The sequence below is a fragment of the Loa loa genome, assembly GCF_000183805.2.
Source record: "Loa loa unplaced genomic scaffold supercont3.174, whole genome shotgun sequence".
Lineage (NCBI taxonomy): Eukaryota > Metazoa > Nematoda > Chromadorea > Rhabditida > Onchocercidae > Loa > Loa loa.
Window position 1 is genome coordinate 42527 of NW_018108354.1, and position 19598 is coordinate 62124.

General features: G+C 35.9%; 3 protein-coding genes across 5 annotated transcripts in view; all 3 read left to right on the forward strand.

Annotated features, from left to right (window-relative positions):
- The first annotated feature begins 1074 nt into the window (after positions 1-1074).
- On the forward strand, positions 1075-6543 carry LOAG_05701 (14-3-3-like protein 2). 3 transcript variants are annotated; one of them, XM_003141237.2, is made up of 6 exons: positions 1075-1330; positions 1586-1687; positions 2452-2598; positions 2776-2899; positions 3435-3598; positions 5486-6543. In XM_003141237.2, exons 1-6 carry the CDS (start codon positions 1280-1282, stop codon positions 5651-5653), a joined length of 756 nt encoding a protein of 251 aa, XP_003141285.1. In that variant the 5' UTR covers positions 1075-1279; the 3' UTR covers positions 5654-6543. The 3 variants fall into 3 exon arrangements, with proteins under 3 accessions (XP_003141285.1, XP_020302771.1, XP_020305604.1); XM_020446946.1 differs by lacking the exon at positions 3435-3598 and adding an exon at positions 3663-3826; XM_020446947.1 differs by lacking the exons at positions 1075-1330; positions 1586-1687 and adding an exon at positions 1932-2218.
- Positions 6544-8438: 1895 nt separating this feature from the next.
- Positions 8439-15555, forward strand: LOAG_05704 (hypothetical protein). The gene is made up of 17 exons (XM_020446948.1): positions 8439-8552; positions 8860-8933; positions 9441-9570; positions 9797-9876; positions 10145-10307; positions 10584-10723; positions 11154-11295; positions 11853-11957; positions 12267-12443; positions 12772-12850; positions 13084-13218; positions 13405-13872; positions 13945-14042; positions 14600-14696; positions 14767-14835; positions 15060-15134; positions 15373-15555. Exons 1-17 carry the CDS (start codon positions 8484-8486, stop codon positions 15459-15461), a joined length of 2190 nt encoding a protein of 729 aa, XP_020302772.1. The 5' UTR covers positions 8439-8483; the 3' UTR covers positions 15462-15555.
- A 1573-nt stretch (positions 15556-17128) lies between these two features.
- Positions 17129-19598, forward strand: part of LOAG_18015 (CPSF A subunit region family protein) — a gene marked incomplete at both ends in the record, with an annotated part of 9113 nt that continues 6643 nt past the window's right edge. Inside the window, 6 exons of the mRNA XM_020450685.1 lie at positions 17129-17378; positions 17735-17945; positions 18121-18294; positions 18495-18606; positions 19096-19183; positions 19456-19568. Coding sequence (XP_020305605.1) covers positions 17129-17378; positions 17735-17945; positions 18121-18294; positions 18495-18606; positions 19096-19183; positions 19456-19568 — 948 coding nt within the window. The remainder of the gene's footprint in view (positions 17379-17734; positions 17946-18120; positions 18295-18494; positions 18607-19095; positions 19184-19455; positions 19569-19598) is intronic.

Sequence of the window (19598 nt, forward strand, 5' to 3'; positions counted from 1 at the left end):
GGTACTGCTGTGTGTATGTTCGAGTGTGTATGTCTGTCGGTCTGTCCGTGTGTGTCTGCTGGTCTGTACGTTGTGCTGCCATCATGTTGATCAGTTGTTGTATGTGTATATGTGTATGTGTGTGTGTGTGTGTGTGTGTGTGTGTGTCTGTGTGTGTATATTACTTGCTCGTTGTTGGAGTAAACTCATTTTTTGTGATAGTTTAGCATCTTCCTCGCTTGCTTCGCAATTGCTGTGGGATACATTTACCCGACAATTTACCCACGGATATCTCTCACTCTCTCCTCTTCTGTCATTTTTAGGCTAATTGCCTTTAGGTTGGTACTTTGTCAAGGGTACCACGAGATACATACATGATTCCACATACAGAAGTATTGGGAAAGTCACCTAAGTGGGTAATTGTATCATGTTTTCTGGTTAACGCATAGAATTCATCAGATTACGTCACCTATTCCATTTCCGATCACAACGTGTCTTGAGGAATTTTGAAACTCTTAGCATCTTCACGTTCTCTTTACGTTCAATTGCCCCACATGCATCAACGCCTACTTCTATTATCAGTTATCAGTTTCTGTTATCAACTGTATTTTGGTTTTTGCGTCTGGCATCTTTTGATTAGCTTGTGAAATCCATCAGTTACGCATTTTTATACTTACTACTGTAGTTTAAAAATACATCGAATGGTTAACCTTTCACTATTTACACTCTACTTTTATGCTTGCAATGCTCGAAATTCCAGATCTTTAATTAGATGCAATACTGCAACTTTCTCTTGCCTTCTCCACTCCGTTCACTTTATTGTTCTTTTATACGATCTATCAAGTGAAATTTGTAAGGGTCCATTTCATCATATACTTAAACATCTGCTGTAATGATTGTATGAAGAAGCTTCCTTTGCCGGAAATGATTGGAAATTCATGTGTTCTTACACATGAGTCTCAAATAATGGTGTCGAGGAGGACGATATGATGCGACCATTATATTTTGCCTTATTCATGATAGTTTAAGAATGGTTTTGGTCGTATATATTCCAACTGCGGGAAAAGGTGATGAATCTTTTTAAGGTGGCATTCATTTCAGGTGAAGCCGAGGAGCTTACTTTTGTCTTCAGAGAAAGTTTCACGGAACAATCAACTCTCTTGTCGTTTCTGGGTATAATTCGCTTGACGCTCATTTTCCTTAATCGTTTTAATTGCGTATTTGTCATTCAGCTGAACTGTGTGGACAGTGGTATTATTCTGTCTGTTAGCTGCTAGAGGTATTCAAATCACACACCGAAATGGCCGAAAGCAAGGATGAACTCGTTCAACGCGCCAAGCTTGCCGAGCAGGTTAGTTTTATGGTCGTGATTTGTGGTGGACAATATTTTATACGTATATTTCATCCATGCAATTCATGCTCGCATAACTGGAAAAAATTTGTAGATAGGTAAATTGTTAATGCGATAAGTCTTCAGATCTTGCAGTGACTAAGCATTATAATAGTTTTATGGTATCCATTTGGACTCCATGCGAATTGTTTTAATGCTGCTAAGTATTATTTGGTTATTAATTGATTATATAAAGAGTAGTCGTTTGTTTCTTAGGCTGAGCGATACGACGATATGGCTCAGTCGATGAAACGAGTCACCGAATTGGGTGCCGAACTTTCCAATGAGGAGCGTAATTTGCTTTCGGTTGCCTACAAAGTTAGCATTTTGTTTGTTTTTACTTCATTTCATAAAGGCGTAATGTTTTCTTGTGATATTCAGCTTGGTATTTGGCCTGGTTTTTAATAAGTTAAAGTGGACATCAAGTAATATTTGATCATTCCGTGGAGTCAGAAGTAGGAATAGTCATGAGGTTAAGAATGAATTTAAAGAGGCGTGCGATAATGCAGAAGGAGAAGAAGAGAGGAGGAAAGAGCACAGGGAAGGAGGAGAGAGGGCAGAAGTAGATGGCCATATTAGATAATGGGAATCTTCTTAGCGGTTTGCCGGATAGTTTGAGTGAACGCATCAAATGGCTTATCGATTATCGTGGTAGTTACTCAGTGGGCTCGATTGAATTCGCATAGCACCTTCTCTAGCCTTCAGAGCACATATGCTGTCTTTCGGACCCCACAGAGTTGTACTCGTTACGCGTCGCCTATGGTTGCTGAGCGTTGCGTTGTGCACTAACTGTAAGGATATCGTCAACTGATTTCTATGCAAGGAAAGTGGACCTCTTCATGCGAAGAGGTGTGTGGTGTAATGCCGTATTTATTGGTGTCAGAAGTTTTGGAACTCTCAGATTTGCATGTGAAAAGTTTAAAATAGAATGTATAAAGAAGGGAAGCACAGCAATCATAATCGATAATTCTTTCGGATTAGAATCATTAACATTAAAACTGCCATCCTACATGAAAAGGTGGAAGGATGCTTCTAAGAAAGCGATTGAAGTGATAGAAGTAAAAGCAGTGTATACCTTTTAGAATGTAGTCGGGGCAAGACGCTCGTCATGGCGGGTGATATCATCAATTGAACAGAAGACTGAAGGTTCGGAGAAGAAGCAACAGATGGCAAAAGAATATCGTGAAAAGGTTGAGAAGGAACTGCGAGATATTTGTCAAGATGTTTTGGTAAGTCTTCATTCAAATTAGCCTTTGAAGTGCTGTATTGAGGTAACTCCTGTCGAGGAATTTGCATTTGTCGCATATGTGCACGCACATTGAAAATGTTTTCGACTGTTAGCATAACAGCAATATGGAAGAATTTAAAAGTTGTTTTGGATCTGTATGATAGGACATCTGTTTCAGAATCTTCTGGACAAATATCTCATTCCGAAAGCAGGTAATCCTGAGTCGAAGGTGTTCTACTTAAAAATGAAGGGTGATTACTACCGATATCTGGCCGAAGTTGCAAGTGGAGATGATCGCGACGGTAGGCATGGCTTGCAATTATCTGCTCTAATATTTCGGGTTTTATTAGTTGGCGTTTTTATTCGTCGGTGATTGAAAGTCAAGAATTATGTCCGCGAGCGCATGCAGTAATCAGCTTTAGCTGACATGCAAACGTGGATGTAGCGCCGTGACATTTGTGCTGATCCATGAAAGGCCCACAAATTGCTGTGCCGTACGGCCTAATGATGGATCAGTTATTTTTATCCCAACAGCAGTTGTAGTTGAACTGTTAAAATGGTTGGGAATGAAAGTGTCCTTGAAGGATGAATGTTGCCGGCTTGTGATTTGAGTTTTCCAATCTTTAACCTCAGAAAAGCGTGGGTTATTTGGAGCTATTCGCAATGAAGTAAATAGCTTATTATGTATCTCAGAGTATTTTCCGGAAAGGTGTTGGAAAGTTTATTTTAACACGGTTTTCGTTCGTTGAGAATATGCGTCTGTTTGTCATGCTGAGGAATAGAAGAGTTGAAGTTTGAGTTTGTTGCTACTGACTGGTGGTTCTCTGTTCTATTTAGTGGTAGTGAAGAAGTCACAGGATTCCTACCAAGAAGCATTCGATATCGCGAAGGACAAAATGCAGCCCACACATCCGATCCGGCTTGGGCTTGCACTCAATTTTTCGGTATTCTACTACGAGATAGTGAATGCGCCAGACAGTGCCTGTCAACTTGCTAAAAAGGTGCGTGAAGACGGGTTTATTTTATATTATTGCCACTCGAATGGTTGGTTTATGTTTGTTTCAGCGGTGGCGGATGCGGGTCAGAAAGCCTATTCGGAGGCACTTGAGATTGCCAAGGCACAACTTTCGACTACCCATCCAGTTCGTTTGGGCCTCGCTCTAAATTATAGTGTCTTCTTCTACGAGATTTCATCGAGCCCCGATCGTGCATGTCAACTCGCCAAACAGGTGGGCCGGATCCTGTAAAGTGCCGGTCATCGAAACATTGAATGTTCCGATTTCTTGTTCGGCCGACACTTGACATATACATATTGCTGCTACCGTCTGAGGCTCTCTTCTTTTTGCTACTCTTACATTGTCACTGATGACTTCCCATCACCTTTATATGCAGAAAATTTGAGGACCGTAAACTGGAGTTTTCCGGAGAAACAATGTTTTTTATAGTTTGGTTATGGTCGGGAATTCTTTTGCTGAGTTAGGTGGATGTTAACTGGTCAGAAGCCTGGCCGATATCATATTTATTCACAATTCATTAGCAGTCAGTTTCTCAGTTTAAAATATTTTTGCGTCCTACATGGGGATTTGGACAGTCTGTGTTTATGGGATGATCATTTGTTCTAGGTCTCGGGAATCCACCATTCTGAGTAGCACGGGAAAGTTGAAGTGTTGAGGGCCTCAAAGCACGTAGAATAATCGCTTCTGCTTCCGAAAATGCATGTGTGGGTATGTGAATTAACATAGAGTTACAATAGGGTTTCTGTCTTTTTTAATAAATTTTTCTCCGTTCTAATTTCTAAGTTGATTTGGAATCCAAGGCTGCCCATTTAATGCGAGATAAAAAAGCTAACAGAAATCAGATTTGAGGCATGCTGATACTTGCCACTTTACCCATTTATTCAGTTGGGAAGAATATCTTCAATTAGCAGGACTAAATGAATTGTTCTGATTGGGATTGAAGAATATGAAAGATATTAAGATTTTAAAGACCAAAGGAAGAATGTAGGACATAGTTTGTCAGTTTCAGTTTACATTAGACACCATAGTGATGAAACAGTAGGCCGTTCTTCAGGTATTAGGATTGTGTGTGCATGTTACACGAATAGTGTGGCGATTTTTTCCTTGGGTAATGCTTTCTGGTTTTTAATCAGAACACTACGCCGAAAATGTAGATCCTTTATAAATTATAAAGTATGATTTGTGAGTGTGCTGGTGTTAACATTCATGCATGCGCTTTTTCTCATCGCTGCATTCTTTTCAATTTTTTGTCTTTTTTGGGATTTTTTTAATACTATTTTATAAGTAGTTGGTGCTTCACGAAGGAAATTCAGATGAATGCACTATGCATAAATTGGTCATGATTAGTAGTCAGTTGTTGTTCATCCTCCTAAATTAGACCAGACCCAACTAGAAGGTAAATTAACTGGGCTTCCATGTCATGTTAAGGATAGTCCTCACAAAGAAGTGCTAATGGCGGCTTGGGTGCGTCCGTAGGTTTTAGCTGCCCTCCTATAAATTTTGAGAGTCGGACTTTCGAAGCAGTATTGTCCATTCATAATGTGCATACTTTTACTGTTTATTAGTGTTTCATTGCTTTCCTCTGCTTCATTTCTCCCTCGATTTATGTATTCAATTTCAATCAGATGCAGTGGTGGGAATGAGCTGACGGTGTCACTTCGATATTTGTTCGAAATATCTACCTTAAAAATTTAATTCACATGGAGTTCTTTTGCTCTCCCAGTCTGAATTTAGTAAAAAATCAACTTTCTTCCTTGCGAGGATGTTTTAGTTTTACTGCAAGAAATATGCCCACATTCGTTTCAATAACCCATCACTGATGTAATTAGGTATTACTTTTATTACCTATAATTGACTGGACATTATTTACAGGCATTTGATGATGCAATTGCTGAATTGGACACCCTAAGTGAGGAATCCTACAAGGACAGTACGTTAATCATGCAGCTCCTTCGTGACAACCTTACGCTGTGGACATCGGATACTAGCGCGGACGATCAGGAAAGTGGTGGGCAAGCCGGTGGAGCAGGTGGCAATTAAGCGGGAAGAACAAACAAACTGAGAACTAAGGCCACATTACCGTCGCTGTCTTTTCCAAATGATCGTTCTTCGTGTTCTTTTTTTTTGAACTTGTTTTTTTGGTTTGATGAATAATTATAAGTTTCCAGTTGTTTTGCGTAAAACAATCAGTTTCATCCATGATATGTGTTGAAAACATGTCCATGTATTTTTTCGTCTACAGGTAATTGTTTTTGTCGACAGGTCGACGCCCTTTATAACGCACTGCGGTATTTTTGAGCTTTTTGGATTATGACAGACAACCTGCAATATTTGCATGTTTATTCCATTATATGAAAAACACGGCTAGAGAATTTTGACTGGTCGAAGATTATTACTCGGATATTTGTGTCACCTAGTTGTTTCTCTTTACTTATTCTGAATAGCATTCGAAAAGTTTAGCCTATTCTGCTTAAGTTTGTAATTGCCCTCATATACTATGGATGTTTACATGAGATGAATTTGAATATATCCTTAACGTGAAATTTTGTAGGACACAGCTTTAAAGGCAGACCGTATTTCCTGTTTGGAGGATGTCTAATTGCCTGTCCTTTCATCAGTTCTAATTGAGTTTTACATTTGGAAAGTCCCAGTCTTAACCTGTTCGTGACAGTTGTCTTTTGACATTTATAGTGTAGCCTATTATGTTTTTGCTTTTGCTTCCAATCTTCTCGGGGGATCTGCCGTTATATATTGCAGCCATGTTTGTTGAGTAAAATTTGCATATTCATGAAGTGGACAAAAAGGACAATGTTTTGGTTTGCAGAGATGGGAAACCATCTGCATACGGTAGTTGAAATCAGGCGGGGTTGTCGCTTGTGCACATTATTGCTTCTTTTTGATTGTCTTTATTTGTTCGTATAAATTTCAGGAAATGTTTGTTCCGGGGTATTTCACAGGATGCAATAACCCGAACTGAAGTTATGGGCTTATTCTGCCTTCTATTAGTTCAAGGATCCCTGTCTGAGTGACCTGCAATGTTTTTGCAGTAATGTAACACACCGTACCTTGAGCGAAATAGCAGTAACGCCTTGTTGGATTAACTGATGATATTTAAAGGAGTTCCAACGACTGAAAACGATTCACCTGTGGGATAGGGTTCAGTGCGTTTTGGTCATTCTTGTTTTGGTTTCCAAGAGATGATCGGAAGGGGAAGGTTGGGTCGACCGTTTGTGGCAGAGGATGTAAGAATGCAAGTGGGGATTCCGGTATCATCTAATTTTTCTGGGTCTTCTTGTTTGTAGAGACCGAATGCCAAGGGTTAGTGCAACGCATAGATCTGATAAAGAAAAAAGTCTTTTAAAACGGGATTTCAGACCGTTCGGGTGGAATATCGGAATTGTTGATGGGTTGGTGTGGGAGAATAATATGGCGTAGCAGGAAGAGCGGCAAGTTGTGGGATTTCGTTTGTGGATCAGTGTTTAAACCGTGTCAGTCAAGATTTTTACCATAGTGGATTTAAAAGCATTCCATTTTCGAATAACAGTGTTATGCGGTAGAAAAGGCGAAACAACATGATAGGGATGGGGTACGTGATTTCTCCTCTTAGTGATTGTATGGTAATTAATCAATATTTTCAAGATACAGTGATAATGGGGAACACTGATAAATGAAACATCGTGAAGATTTAGTTTACGGAGTTGGACGGAACACTTGAGCACTGACTGATAAGCACTGATAAGCGGTGCTATCGAAGTACTCCTTCCAAACGTCTAATATTATTTTTCTCATTGAAAGACTTCCAGATATAAAAACACGTGGACTTTTTGCTAAACTGTCTATTTTGTCAAAACTTTGTCTTCAAAGGAGCGCTTTAGTAGCTAAATCCTCACTGTTAGTTGTTGGAAGACTAAATTCTTGTTTGAAATTAATATGCTATTATGATCAAAAGACGTCTAGTTAAGATTAATTCGCTCAGACACATACGACTATAAGTGTCCATTTGTTTCTTCCCAATATTTCATGCATATTTTATTCGATTAGATTTGATTTTTATTGCAGGTTCAGTTCATATTTGTGGAATTTGTTTGTGGCCGAATTTTTCAAGTCTTAATTTTTAAATTAAAATAATCAGAAGTTTATTGATAACTGGATAATAATATTCATGAATTTATACTCATCATTACTATGTTGGTGTTTCGTTGTCTCATCCTTTGCAAACTTTTTCCAGGTCATATTGGTTATTTCTCTGGATTTTAAAGATTACTAAGGAAATGTTAACACCATTATTGTCTTCATTCATTGGTAAAAAACTTATTTTCCTGTGAATTTCCTTGAGTGAAATGCAGAACAGTGCAACATTGAATGCATTCATCATTCGCTGTTTTTTTTTAGTCTTCCAGATTTCAACATTATTTTCTTTCTCAAGATTGTGAAATTGTTCAAATTTTAAAGAGTGAAATTGGTGTCATTAGTCATTCGTAACAAAAATAGGTTCATCCATTGCGCAACACTCTGCAGTCATCCTTTCACATTTCTTTCCGGTGATGTTTATTGAGTTTTCTGGGAGATAATTCATTTGGGTTTATGAGGGCGAAAGTGCTACCATTCCTCTTTTATTTGAATACAAAACGGATTCTTTGATTATTTTATTAATTAGTTATTTGAATTAGCCGGAATTTTAGCGCATAATTAACATGCATTTTTGCATATTGCAGTGTTTATATATTCCTTATTTTAATGATTTTAATGATGTTGTTAGTTTTTATTATGCGTGAAAATGTTGTTCATATACGTCTTTCTTATCATTCCTAAAACTGATCTGCTAATGTTGTAGGTGTCGAGACAGGAGCAAGATATCGATGGTTCCAGTATGTTATTGACATCCCAAGCTCCGGTAACTGAACTAGTGTCACTTGTCTGGCCACATGTTATTATCGCTGTGAGATTGTTGGATTTTATTTCGTTTCATTTTTATTTTTATTTTTGCTTTTCATTTATGATATGGAGATTTCGATAACAGTCGAATGGTATTTCATCCTTGTAACATTCTTATTGATTTCGTATTCGTAACAAACTGTATGTTGAACATGACATACAGCCTGCTATCAAAAGGTAGATACCTACTACTGACTAAATCTCACTTTCAATTCACTACCTTGTGAAGCTTTTTTTGTGGATTTCCACATTTCTTTTTCTTTTTCTAAATTAAAATAAAAAATTAGCAATAAGTTTCGTTATATTTTCAGATTTTCTCGGTAAGTACTATGATTTCTCTGCTAACGCTTTGTGTATCAACACATTGTTGCCGAAATGTGAAAAAGTGAGCTGTTTTTTCTTAATTTAATAACAGTCACTTGCACATTTTCCATCTTGATTTTTTCTTTTCAACAATCTTATTGTATATAAGGTGTATGTCCGTTCCGTTTTGATGACTTGTGTAATATAGGAAGGTCAGTAGTATAATCTAATAAATAATGTAAGAGAATAATGATCTGGTACTATAATGTAAGAGAATAGATAGAAAGACAAAGAGAATGGCGGAGTATGAATGTTTAATGACGAGGAATTGCTAGCAAGTTAAGACTATGATCGTTTACTTGGTTGTAGTTCGTAACAAAATGAAGGGCTGAGTGGAATTATTGGCATAATCTTTCGCTCTCTCTAAATGATGTAAGTATGCACCTGTATCTGCCCTGTATTTGCCTGATGCTAAAATATTAGGGATTTATCAAATGTTGATTTTACTTGATTTTCTTCAACTAATTCTTTCTTTTGTAGTCATTTCAATTTGTGCCATTTCTTTTTGTAGTTTGCATTAAAGTTTCAGGAAGGAAAATCCATATGGAGAAATTTCCACAGCACCAACTCCTGATGTCTCTGTTTCAGCGGTCGTTTCTAGAAGCAAAACTGATGGATCCCGGCTTCATCACCCTTGTCGTCTTTCCTGTCCCAGTCTGGTTTGTTTCATCTGATCAACGAAGTTGTTTCACAGTTTGTTAGTGATAGTTTCATTGGTTATTTGGGTTTATGAAGTCGATTCACGCACGATTAATGATGAATTTATTATTTCAGGAATGCCATTAGTGAATTGACGTTCTGCATTTGCATACCTTCGTCTCCTTCGTGCAGAATTGGTGCGAAGTTCATATTCTTTCGATTTATATTTCTCATTTTGTTTTTCAGAACCTCCATGAACGATCACTTCACCGCCTTTCCGCACCACTTCCTCAATCTTCTGTGACAACGAAGCGAGCTCTGCCAGAGTAGGTTCTTTTCCCATGATTTGCTGAATTACACTAAAAGTTCTGTAAATACATATCAAATTAATCTTTCTGTTCTGCCCGTCATTTCCCACCGAACCTTACATTTGATTTCGTTTAATATATTGTGCAATATCTCACAAAAGGTTTTTTATTATCAATTATCTTTTATCCTGTAAACGATTGCAAGCCCTTCTCTAGAAACTATCCAGCAAGGAAATTTCTTATCCGATTATATTGCTCTCTTGCATATTCCTATCACAACTCTTAGGTTACCTGAACTATCGGCACGACTTGAAAATAAAAATCGGGGCGCTCTATATTCAACAATCGACCATTCAATGCCTGTTCTCGGTCGAGACGGTTCATTTTTGTATAGTGAAGGACCAACAAACCCAACTTATGAATCTATTGATGTGGATTTCTATTCGAAGGTCTGACAAACATCTTTATTGGATTTCCGGTATTACCATAATTACGAGCGTCATGTTTCTTACTTGTATCTAGTGCATTTCAGCTTGACGAAGTCAGAATTTCAGTAGTGGGAGGAATGGACATAATGACGTTCGGTGATCTTTACTATATATCCAAATTTAGCCCAGAATAGCAGTGCCACATAGGCATCGAACACCGTGATTCTGACCTTCATTTATTCGTTTATTCGTGGATGACGTTTAACTGTGAACGTGGAAGGAACAAAAACATTTTAGTTAGGAAATGGTGGTCCATCTCTGAAGCGATATGACTATCCCATTTTTGCACCAGAAAATCGACCAACAATCGCTACAGATGATGTACTTTATCAGAGTGCTTCACAGATTTATGCAGGTGTTAGCGAAGATCCATACAGGTTTGCGTAATGTCTTATTTTATCCTAAAGTGTTTTGTTTGTCAGATGTCCACAAAGAGTATGAGAGAAATGGTAGCCAAATGAAGCTAATTTTTACTAGTAGTAACAACTACTGAACATTGCTATCACGCTTGTGACAGTGCAAAATGTGACAGTGCTGAATGACAGTGCAAAATAAAATCTTGGTGACTCTCTGGAAATTAGCTCCTTTTTTGTCAAAAATATTGCATACGTGATCAAGAAAACATTGAAATTATAACCAAGTAGCTTGGGAGAGAAAATATTATCTGTTATGCTTAGTGTTTGGTCATTTCTAAGTAACACTGACAGCAAATATCAAATATATGATTCGGTTATCTATACATACGAAGCATGTTTTTGTAATTGAACAAAACTCTTTAGAAACTATTTGAATTTCCCCGTTTTCCAGCTCAATAACAAGTCATACAGGTGGTGAAGCGAATTATGATGTTGAGTATAGCCATGTACAAGAAAGTATGAATACGGAACCTCCACGCTATCTTGCTAATGCGCAAGCAGAAAGTCGCACTCTCGATCATCTCTATTCACGAGTAGGTTTTGTATATGCCTTTAGGCAGCAATATAGATTTTACTCTTAGCCTCCTGTTTGCTTATATTCTTCCTATCTCTATGGTTACAAAAATTCTGGTGTTGCAACAAAAATCCGTGCTATGAATTTTTTTAAAAGCACTTCTTGGAATAAATTCTATAAAGTCTTACTGACTTTATGTACTAAACCATCCGGTCATCTTCAAAAAAAATCTCTTCTTTTGATTTTTACCTGAAATGTGCTCTTTTAATTTCTTTACAATGAACTATCGGCTACTACACAGCCCAATATCATTATAGTTTGTGTAAACGTGTTTAGATATCTTGCCTCTGCAATGCTACTGCAACTTTATTTTTCCCACATTTACTTTTCCCAACATCAAAATGTCAAGATTAAAATGTTGGGAAGAGTTAGTGTCAAAATTGTTTGACTTGTTATAACACTTTAGATTTGCTACCTTCGAATATCAGATATGTCTACACCTAATTTATGCATACAGCAATTTGTACTGGCAGGAAATGGGCATGTAAATGAGACTTGTTAATGAATACTTTTCAGATTCGACGTGGGCCATCAATGCACAGGGCTACAAATTCATCCACATATCGATTCCTGCCCTCGAATGAATTCGCTGTTGAATATAATTCAAGTGGAAGTGACAAGGTAGTTGTTGTTAAAAATTAAAACAAGATTGTAGAGGATTCATTACATGGAACCGGCTTAAGTCTTTTGCAAAAATTCTAAAACTTCTAGCTGACTGAAACTGGAAATCTTACAAAGGTAAGATGCATCTTATATTTGAAGCAAAGTCAGCTTAGTTTTCTATTTTTGGGAATTTTTTGGGAATTGTATGATTTATTCATTTTAGTGTACAGTTTAGCTTATTAGCAAGCCGGTGTCGATAATATTTGAATGACTTTCGGAATTGTTTAATCAAAATTAACTAGGTTTGAATCTTATAAAGTACTTTAGACAAGTCGAGAACCATCGTATCGCTATATAACGGTACGAGAAAGTGTTGATGTTATCCGACAGCGGCTGAATGAGTTTAATTCATCTTCGAACACAGCTCAGTCGGTTATAACTAGTGGTTATGGACTAATACGCGAGCATTATTATTCGTCGATTGGTGGTAGTGATTATGAAACAGTTCGGTTTTTCTCCAGAATATTGAAATGAAAGAAAAGGAGCAAATTGATAGTAAACTTAGGGAAGAAAGGAAAGCTTCAAAATATTGTTCGTATAACTTTTATATTCAGATGAAATTGGAGATAGTAGGTAATCTGACACAGAACAGGCAGATCTTCGATGACAGCTATACGATCAAATCTAGATAATAAATGTCATGAAATACAAGGATTTTTATATCTGTCCAGATAGCAATCCTTGTACCTTGACCGCGGACATGATGTCATTTGTCTTTGTTTTCTTGGTTGCTCATATTGCTGTTTTCACTTAATGCGATTGTCAATTCCAGTTACAAATCTCAGCAACATCCGCTAGCCACCCATCATGCGATGATCAGCAAGTCCTTTCAACATCCTGCGCCAGTCACGGTTTGTTAAATCTCCAGACATAGTTAATGGTATTTTTTTTTCGAGACGTAAATGAGAAATCGAATCGATATTAGTGAAAATGAGGAAGTTGCAGTATTTGATTAGCTATGAAAGAACCAGTTCTGTTTCAAAAATTTTATGATATTAGTAATTTAGTAGTTTTGATTTTCATTTAAATTTTATTACCACCTCTAATGCATAAGTTGTTTGTTTAAGAAATGACTTAATTCTAGATGTAGAGCCTGAAACGATATCCAGTGCTGTTAGTGTTTGTGAAAATATACCGCCGAAACCACCCACTTCTCCTATACCTCTACGTATCACTGTTATAGAAGATAATTTGCAAAAAAAGCAACGATCGTTATCAAGTAATTAGACTTACAGTTTTTCTTTCCTAAGAAATTAATGTTCCTGAAAGACTTGAAGTGCACAAATGTGCACTTTTAGTGAAAGAGGTTTTGCAGATAAAGATAATGTGAATCATCTTGTTAGGTAGGTCAATATTTCGGTTTTAATTTCGCCCTCGTTATGGCTGAAAGCAGAAAATGTTGCAGGTACTAATATGAATGAAGCTGTAAATGATGATGACAGCTGCAATAACATTTCGGAAAAAATCCGCAAACTTAGAACGAATTTTTTTGATCAAGAACTCAAATTGTTGGAGGATTTGAAGGGTTCTTCGTCAACCAATCTTCGCTTTAGGGAGTTATTGGGAACTATCAATCAATGTGGAACATCAAAATGGGTTAATTCTTCCGGAATTAACCGAAATTTAGAATCGAAGCAGTATGGTGTTCAGACTTCGTCAACAAACTTTGATGACATCTATCCGCACTTGCCAAAATCAACTGCTGACAGACCAAACGTACATAATGCACAGAATGTAACCCAGAATGCGCCTCCTTTTACTGCAAATAGGCAAAAAGTTATTGATGAAGAGCACTGTGAAATCACTACACAGAACTCAAGATCTCGTGATTTCCACAAAGCAAATATCCTTGGGACAAAGCAGTCTATCGAAGGTATAGTTTATTCTTTAGGCACAGCTGAAACTTATACATCATGACGTTCATAGAATTCGAGAAAATTTTTAGAGGAAAGCAACGACGAAGAGCAATATTCCATTCCTATGAGACGCCACATACTCGGTAATCAAACTGAGAATAATAGTAGGAATACTTGCTTCCCAAAGGTATGTTTTGAGGCGTTTTCATTTAAGTTTTTATATTTTTCAAATTTAATTTGATGAATTCCCGTACTTTTCTAAACAGCTGTTCTTTTTTGTGATTTTTTGTTAGGATATTGATGGTGAACTTCCTTTGTAGGATAGAAAAGTCTAAAAAAGTTTGTCACTAATATCCTGATGAAGTGGATTATGCCATCTTGTTTAATGGCTGAGTTCAAAAAATTTCAATGTGCAATCTGCTGGTGAGATGACTCATTGTAACGCGATCATTGTAATAAACAGCTTACAGATTGCACTTTTTAATTATAAAGGCCATCAGTGAATGTAACGGGATTATGTTGATGACATTTTTGCTGCATATGACATTTCTAGGCTTCAAAGGAACTGCGTAAAAACACTGCCATGCCTTCCTCTCGGTGTTCAAGTTTCTCTGAAACAACATGTCAGACAATCCAATCCATAGTCAGTAAATTAGATTTGCCAAGATTTCAGATCCTTGGCTAATCTCATTTGATCAGGATTAGAGTTAGGATGTCTATTATTTGATTATCAGATTTTTACAGGCGTCACTGAATGAATCTTCGAATGATACTAAAAAAGACATGGAAGCACAGCCTCTTTCCTGTCAGCGAAATATGATGGAATTATGTGAAGAAAGTGGTACTGATTTAATTTCTTCATAATGCTGTTAAGCTACTCTATAGTTAACTAATGTCAGAAATGCTTTTAGGTACGGAAGGTGATCGATCTGTGCAAACAGCTAGTCTTAACTTCTCACATGAATCAGTTGACGAAAATGGTTGGTTCTGAATTACCCCTTACCACGAAATAACGACAAAGAAAAATGTTTAGTGTATGTACCAGAATTATCAGGTTGTACAGGACGAGGCCAGTGGTGAAAGGGATAGCGAAGTCCATTTAAATTAGAATTTGTCTTTTTTTTTTTTCATCTAAGTGAAAAATAATGAGCATTTCGTGCTCATTATTTTTCACTACGATTTTTTAATTTATAATTTTTTACAGTTCGAAATGATGAAGACAGCAGCGATGTAGTGAAAACTGCCAAAACTGATCCTTCTTGGTCATTGATCTCATCCGGTAACATTTTTTTCTTGTTGACTTGTTAACTATGAGAACTATTAGGGACTGTAAAATCTGTTATAACCTTTTTTTTTCATATTTTGATTATAAAAGGAAATTGCGGTTCTATGCGTCAAAATTTCGTAAGGTTTTCAAATGTGAGCATAAAGATCTTCATTCTTTAGGTCATAATATAGTAGCACTTTTATATTGTTCCATTTATTATTGTTTTATTCATTTATTCTGTCTTTTGCAGGTGAAAATATACTTTCATATGTGAACAGGGCGGACAATAAATCACCAGAAGCACCTGGAATAAATCAGTACAATTTTCTGAAGAATTAATTCTTTTTTAACTTGTTTTGGTGTTTCAATTTCTGATGTTTCTATTTATCCTTGTTAAATTTTATATAATTTTACATGTTTAAGCAGTTCCGAGGTTTTTTTTTTTTCAATTAGATGCTAACTTACCTTCACTGTTCTATCTATGGGAATAAGCGCGTGTTATGCAGTGTTAATTATTTTATATTTCATCACCGGCATCTAGTGATAGTCACGTTGGCGAAAACGAAGGCTCGATTTTTTTAATTTGAAGTCAACATTGTCTGAAATTTGAACGCTAAAATCGATGGGTTAATCAAACTGTTGTTTCTTTATTAATTTCGGACATAATATTTTCTTTATTTATTTTGTTGTCCTAATTTATTCTGTTATAATTTGTAGAATTTCTTAGATGTCATTTTAAAAAAGAATTTGGTTTACAAAATTTCATTTACTTATGGATTCATCATTGTTATAAATCTTTGTTATATAAAAGATGACATGAGCTACTAGATTTCATTTTACACTTTATTACGCTGTGGTCTAATTCATTTCCGTTGTGCCGTAGGTTTGGCACTCATTATAATTTCAAGCATTATATAAAGTGAAATTTATATGAAACTATAATTCTTCTTTCATTTAGGAAACTACTGAGTTATGTGACAAAGAGCTAGCGATAATCAATGTTAGAGGCATGTTTATTCAAAGACCTTCGTAATGACAAATCAGAATTTTTAAAGAGGAATGATGTTATGCGAACCTACGGACTGATTGTTGTAAGCTCAAAGTTAACGAGATTGGAGGTGTCGTGGACTTAAATATTTTAGAAAATATTTTTTCTAAACTTATTAAAATTTCGAAATCAGCTATTCATTGCTAAGGCCTTTGATGTACTATGTATCATTTGTTCGGGTGACATCCACATATCATTTGCACTTTCGTTGTTTTTCTCAAATTTTTTTCTTACTGTTTACTCTCTTCGCTAATCAGTCATGCTGTAAAATGTTTTATATGCCTTTTATGTAATATTGTAAATTTTTGCAACTTTTGAATTGCTGCTCAATTTATTGATTCGTCTCTTGTGTTAGTGTGTTTTCTGATTGGACAATCCAATGATGAGTTAAACTGGAATTTCTGGCAACTTTTTGGGACCTCCAAGTTTGCATTATTTGAAATTATCTCTATCATCAGAATTAGCATCACCCCTTTTTTATTAAAGCCTAGTCTTGTAAATAAGGATTATTGTTCGAGTCTAACTGAAGCTCAAGAATATATTTTTACGGAGACAAAGTTGATGAAGTCTTAAAGTAATTTGGAAATAGATACGGGTGAATGCTTTTTCTACATTCCCCTTTGAATTAACTTTGATGAAATTATTAATATCAAATATCGTTCTATTTATCTTGTAAATTGTTGCAAGGCATTGGTAATTCAAGCATTTTTTGTCCAACATAAAAATATGTTTTATAGCTACTCTTTCGATTTGATCGTTTTTATTTGGAAATTCTGTTTGGAAACGAATTATTATTTCATATACTTTACTATTCTAAAGCAAAGGGTGCTGGAATGGTTGGTAGATTGGATGGCAAGTTTTATAGTATTATTTTTATCGGAAGACATCTTCAAATTGTATAATAATATCCTTATTCCCCAGAAAGACTTAAATTTCAAATATAATTTACAGGTGTGTAATGTACGCAATTCTTCATGAAACGGATGATTCAACCGCGGTGAATTTTAGTGAATGTGGGAAATTCTTCCCAGAAAAAGGCTTACAAATAGTTACTGTAGGTGTTAAATATTTACAAATTTTCCGCGCCAATCCATATGCTTTATTATTGAAAGATGAGCAACAATGGGCCCAGACAACAAGATTGGAATGTTTACTAGCCGTACGATTATTAGCACCCGTACAGTCATTTGCTATTGCTAGAATTCCACGTTAGTATTTTTCCGTTTTCCTACTTCGAATTTTATGAAGCATTGAGCCTCTGACATCGAACATTTGGAATCCTGAGCACTGAAAAATTTAATGCAATTAAAAAAATTTAATGCAAGTTTAATACATTTAAAGAAATTTAAGGTTTCAAATACTGATGCTTCAAGCGATTTTTTTCTGAATAAAGCGGGAAAAAAGCCATAAATATGATAAAAGGAGATAGGGATTTCTTAAAATGGTCTATGCATCTATTAGTAAAAGAAATTCTAAATTGTTTTTACAAAGGCGAACTGTTCCAGCATTACATTATTTTTAATGTGCACCAGTTTCTTCACTAAATGGAACAAATCATTTGTAGAGAATCCAGATTGTGACAGTCTTTTGCTTGGATTTGATGATGCAAAACTTTCTATTGTTGGTGTAAATCCAGCCGATCGATCTTTGAAAACAATTTCGTTACATTGCTTCGAAGATGAATTGCTGAAAGATGGATTTACGAAGAATTTACCTCGTCCAGTTATTCGTGTTGATCCAGGTCAACGGTGCGCCGCCATGCTTGTTTTTGGCAGGTAATAATTAGTGATATGCTTTCAGATATCATTTAAAAAAATTTCCATTTTTCCTTTCAATGTGAGTAAGATATCCCTTTGATAGACCCTATGCTTGTCCCGTCGTTCGTATTTTAGTATTATACTTAATGGAGCAGTCCTATGCTTTCGATTTGTTCGTTTATCATCGTTTCAGATACCTTGCTGTACTACCATTCAATGATTCAGGTGCCCAATTACATTCTTATACGGTTCAGCTTTCCCAAATTGATTCCCGTTTGGTTAATGTGGTGGATATGGTTTTCCTGGATGGTTACTACGAGCCAACATTATTATTCCTTTATGAACCCGTTCAAACCACTTGTGGACGGTAATTTTTTGATCCGGTCTTTGTTCTCTTTGTTTTCCCTCATTATGCAAATATTGTTAATGTCAGTAGTTATTGTATCCTCAACAAGTATCATGTTTAGAGTAGCACAAAATGCAGCAATGCTTGATCAACTATTTTGGTGGATTTCATGTGTAGAAATTTTTTGAACATATAGTTGATAATTGCATGCACTTTTGCAGAGCTTGTGTACGTTACGATACCATGTGTGTATTGGGTGTCTCATTAAATGTTAAAGAACAAGTTCTTGCTTCGGTATGGCAGTTGACCAATTTACCAATGGATTGTAATCAGGTTTGTTTTTGAACTTTCAATTTTTTAACACCTTCCAAATATCTCTTCCATCATTCTTAACCTTGTTTTTGTCTACTTATATCTTTTTTTCATCGCATGTTTGGTACGCTTGAATCTATGGAGCTTACAAAAGCGTAGTCCTGTCGAAATAATTATAACTACTTATATGTTTTTGAATTATAATTTCATTCTTTGCATCACTGTTTAGAAATATTTTTTTAATATTAAAATCCTGATCATAAATACTCGTTATTCTACTCTTCTTAATCGACACTGCCTTATTAATATCATGGGAATTATTTGATGTCGATGTCGATTTTGATGTCGATAACATATGAAACAAGTAGCATTCTTTTGTTAACTATTGTAACCTTCGTTTCTTGGTAGGATTTTTGTCTTTCATGATCGCTTGTCTTCTAAAAGAGATGTTTTGGCTCTTTTTATTTTAAATAGAAATATCTCTTTTCCAGTTTACTTCGCCTATTATAGATCCTTGCAATTCCACGACCAGTCGGTGGAATTTTGCTAGTTGCTACAAATGAACTCATCTATTTAAATCAATCCGTCCCTCCATGTGGTTAGTTATCTTTTTCACTTCGGTTATATTCAGATCTAATTGCTGATGGGTTTATTAAAAATAGCAATATTCGTTATTGGGTTTTTGAACCAATGATGGCCTTGCACTTTGCGCGTCTATCTGAAAGCATTTTCTCAGTTTAAAATTCTAGCCTTAAATATTCTTTATTTGACCCGGAATTGATGCTAAATCTGAAGAGAAATGAAAAATTGTTTTACTCCGTTGAGCTGTCTTGGCTCTTTTAGTTCTCTTGGTGCATCCACATTTTATAGGCATATCACTTAACAGCTGCATGGATGGTTTCACTAAATTTCCACTAAGGGATTTCAAGCATATGGTTCTAACACTAGACGGCTGTGTTGTGACCGTTATCTCTACAAATAAGGTTTTGCATCTCAAATTTCTCAACTTTTCT

Coding starts and splice junctions, on each gene's coding strand:
- LOAG_05701 (XM_003141237.2), top strand. CDS start 1,280: ATGGCCGAAAGCAAGGATGAACTCGTTCAACGCGCCAAGCTTGCCGAG. Junction 1,331..1,585: donor GCGCCAAGCTTGCCGAGCAG/GTTAGTTTTATG, acceptor TTTGTTTCTTAG/GCTGAGCGATACGACGATAT. Junction 2,599..2,775: donor ATATTTGTCAAGATGTTTTG/GTAAGTCTTCAT, acceptor CATCTGTTTCAG/AATCTTCTGGACAAATATCT.
- LOAG_05704 (XM_020446948.1), top strand. CDS start 8,484: ATGTTATTGACATCCCAAGCTCCGGTAACTGAACTAGTGTCACTTGTC. Junction 11,296..11,852: donor TCGATCATCTCTATTCACGA/GTAGGTTTTGTA, acceptor AATACTTTTCAG/ATTCGACGTGGGCCATCAAT. Junction 13,219..13,404: donor AAAGCAACGATCGTTATCAA/GTAATTAGACTT, acceptor AAAATGTTGCAG/GTACTAATATGAATGAAGCT.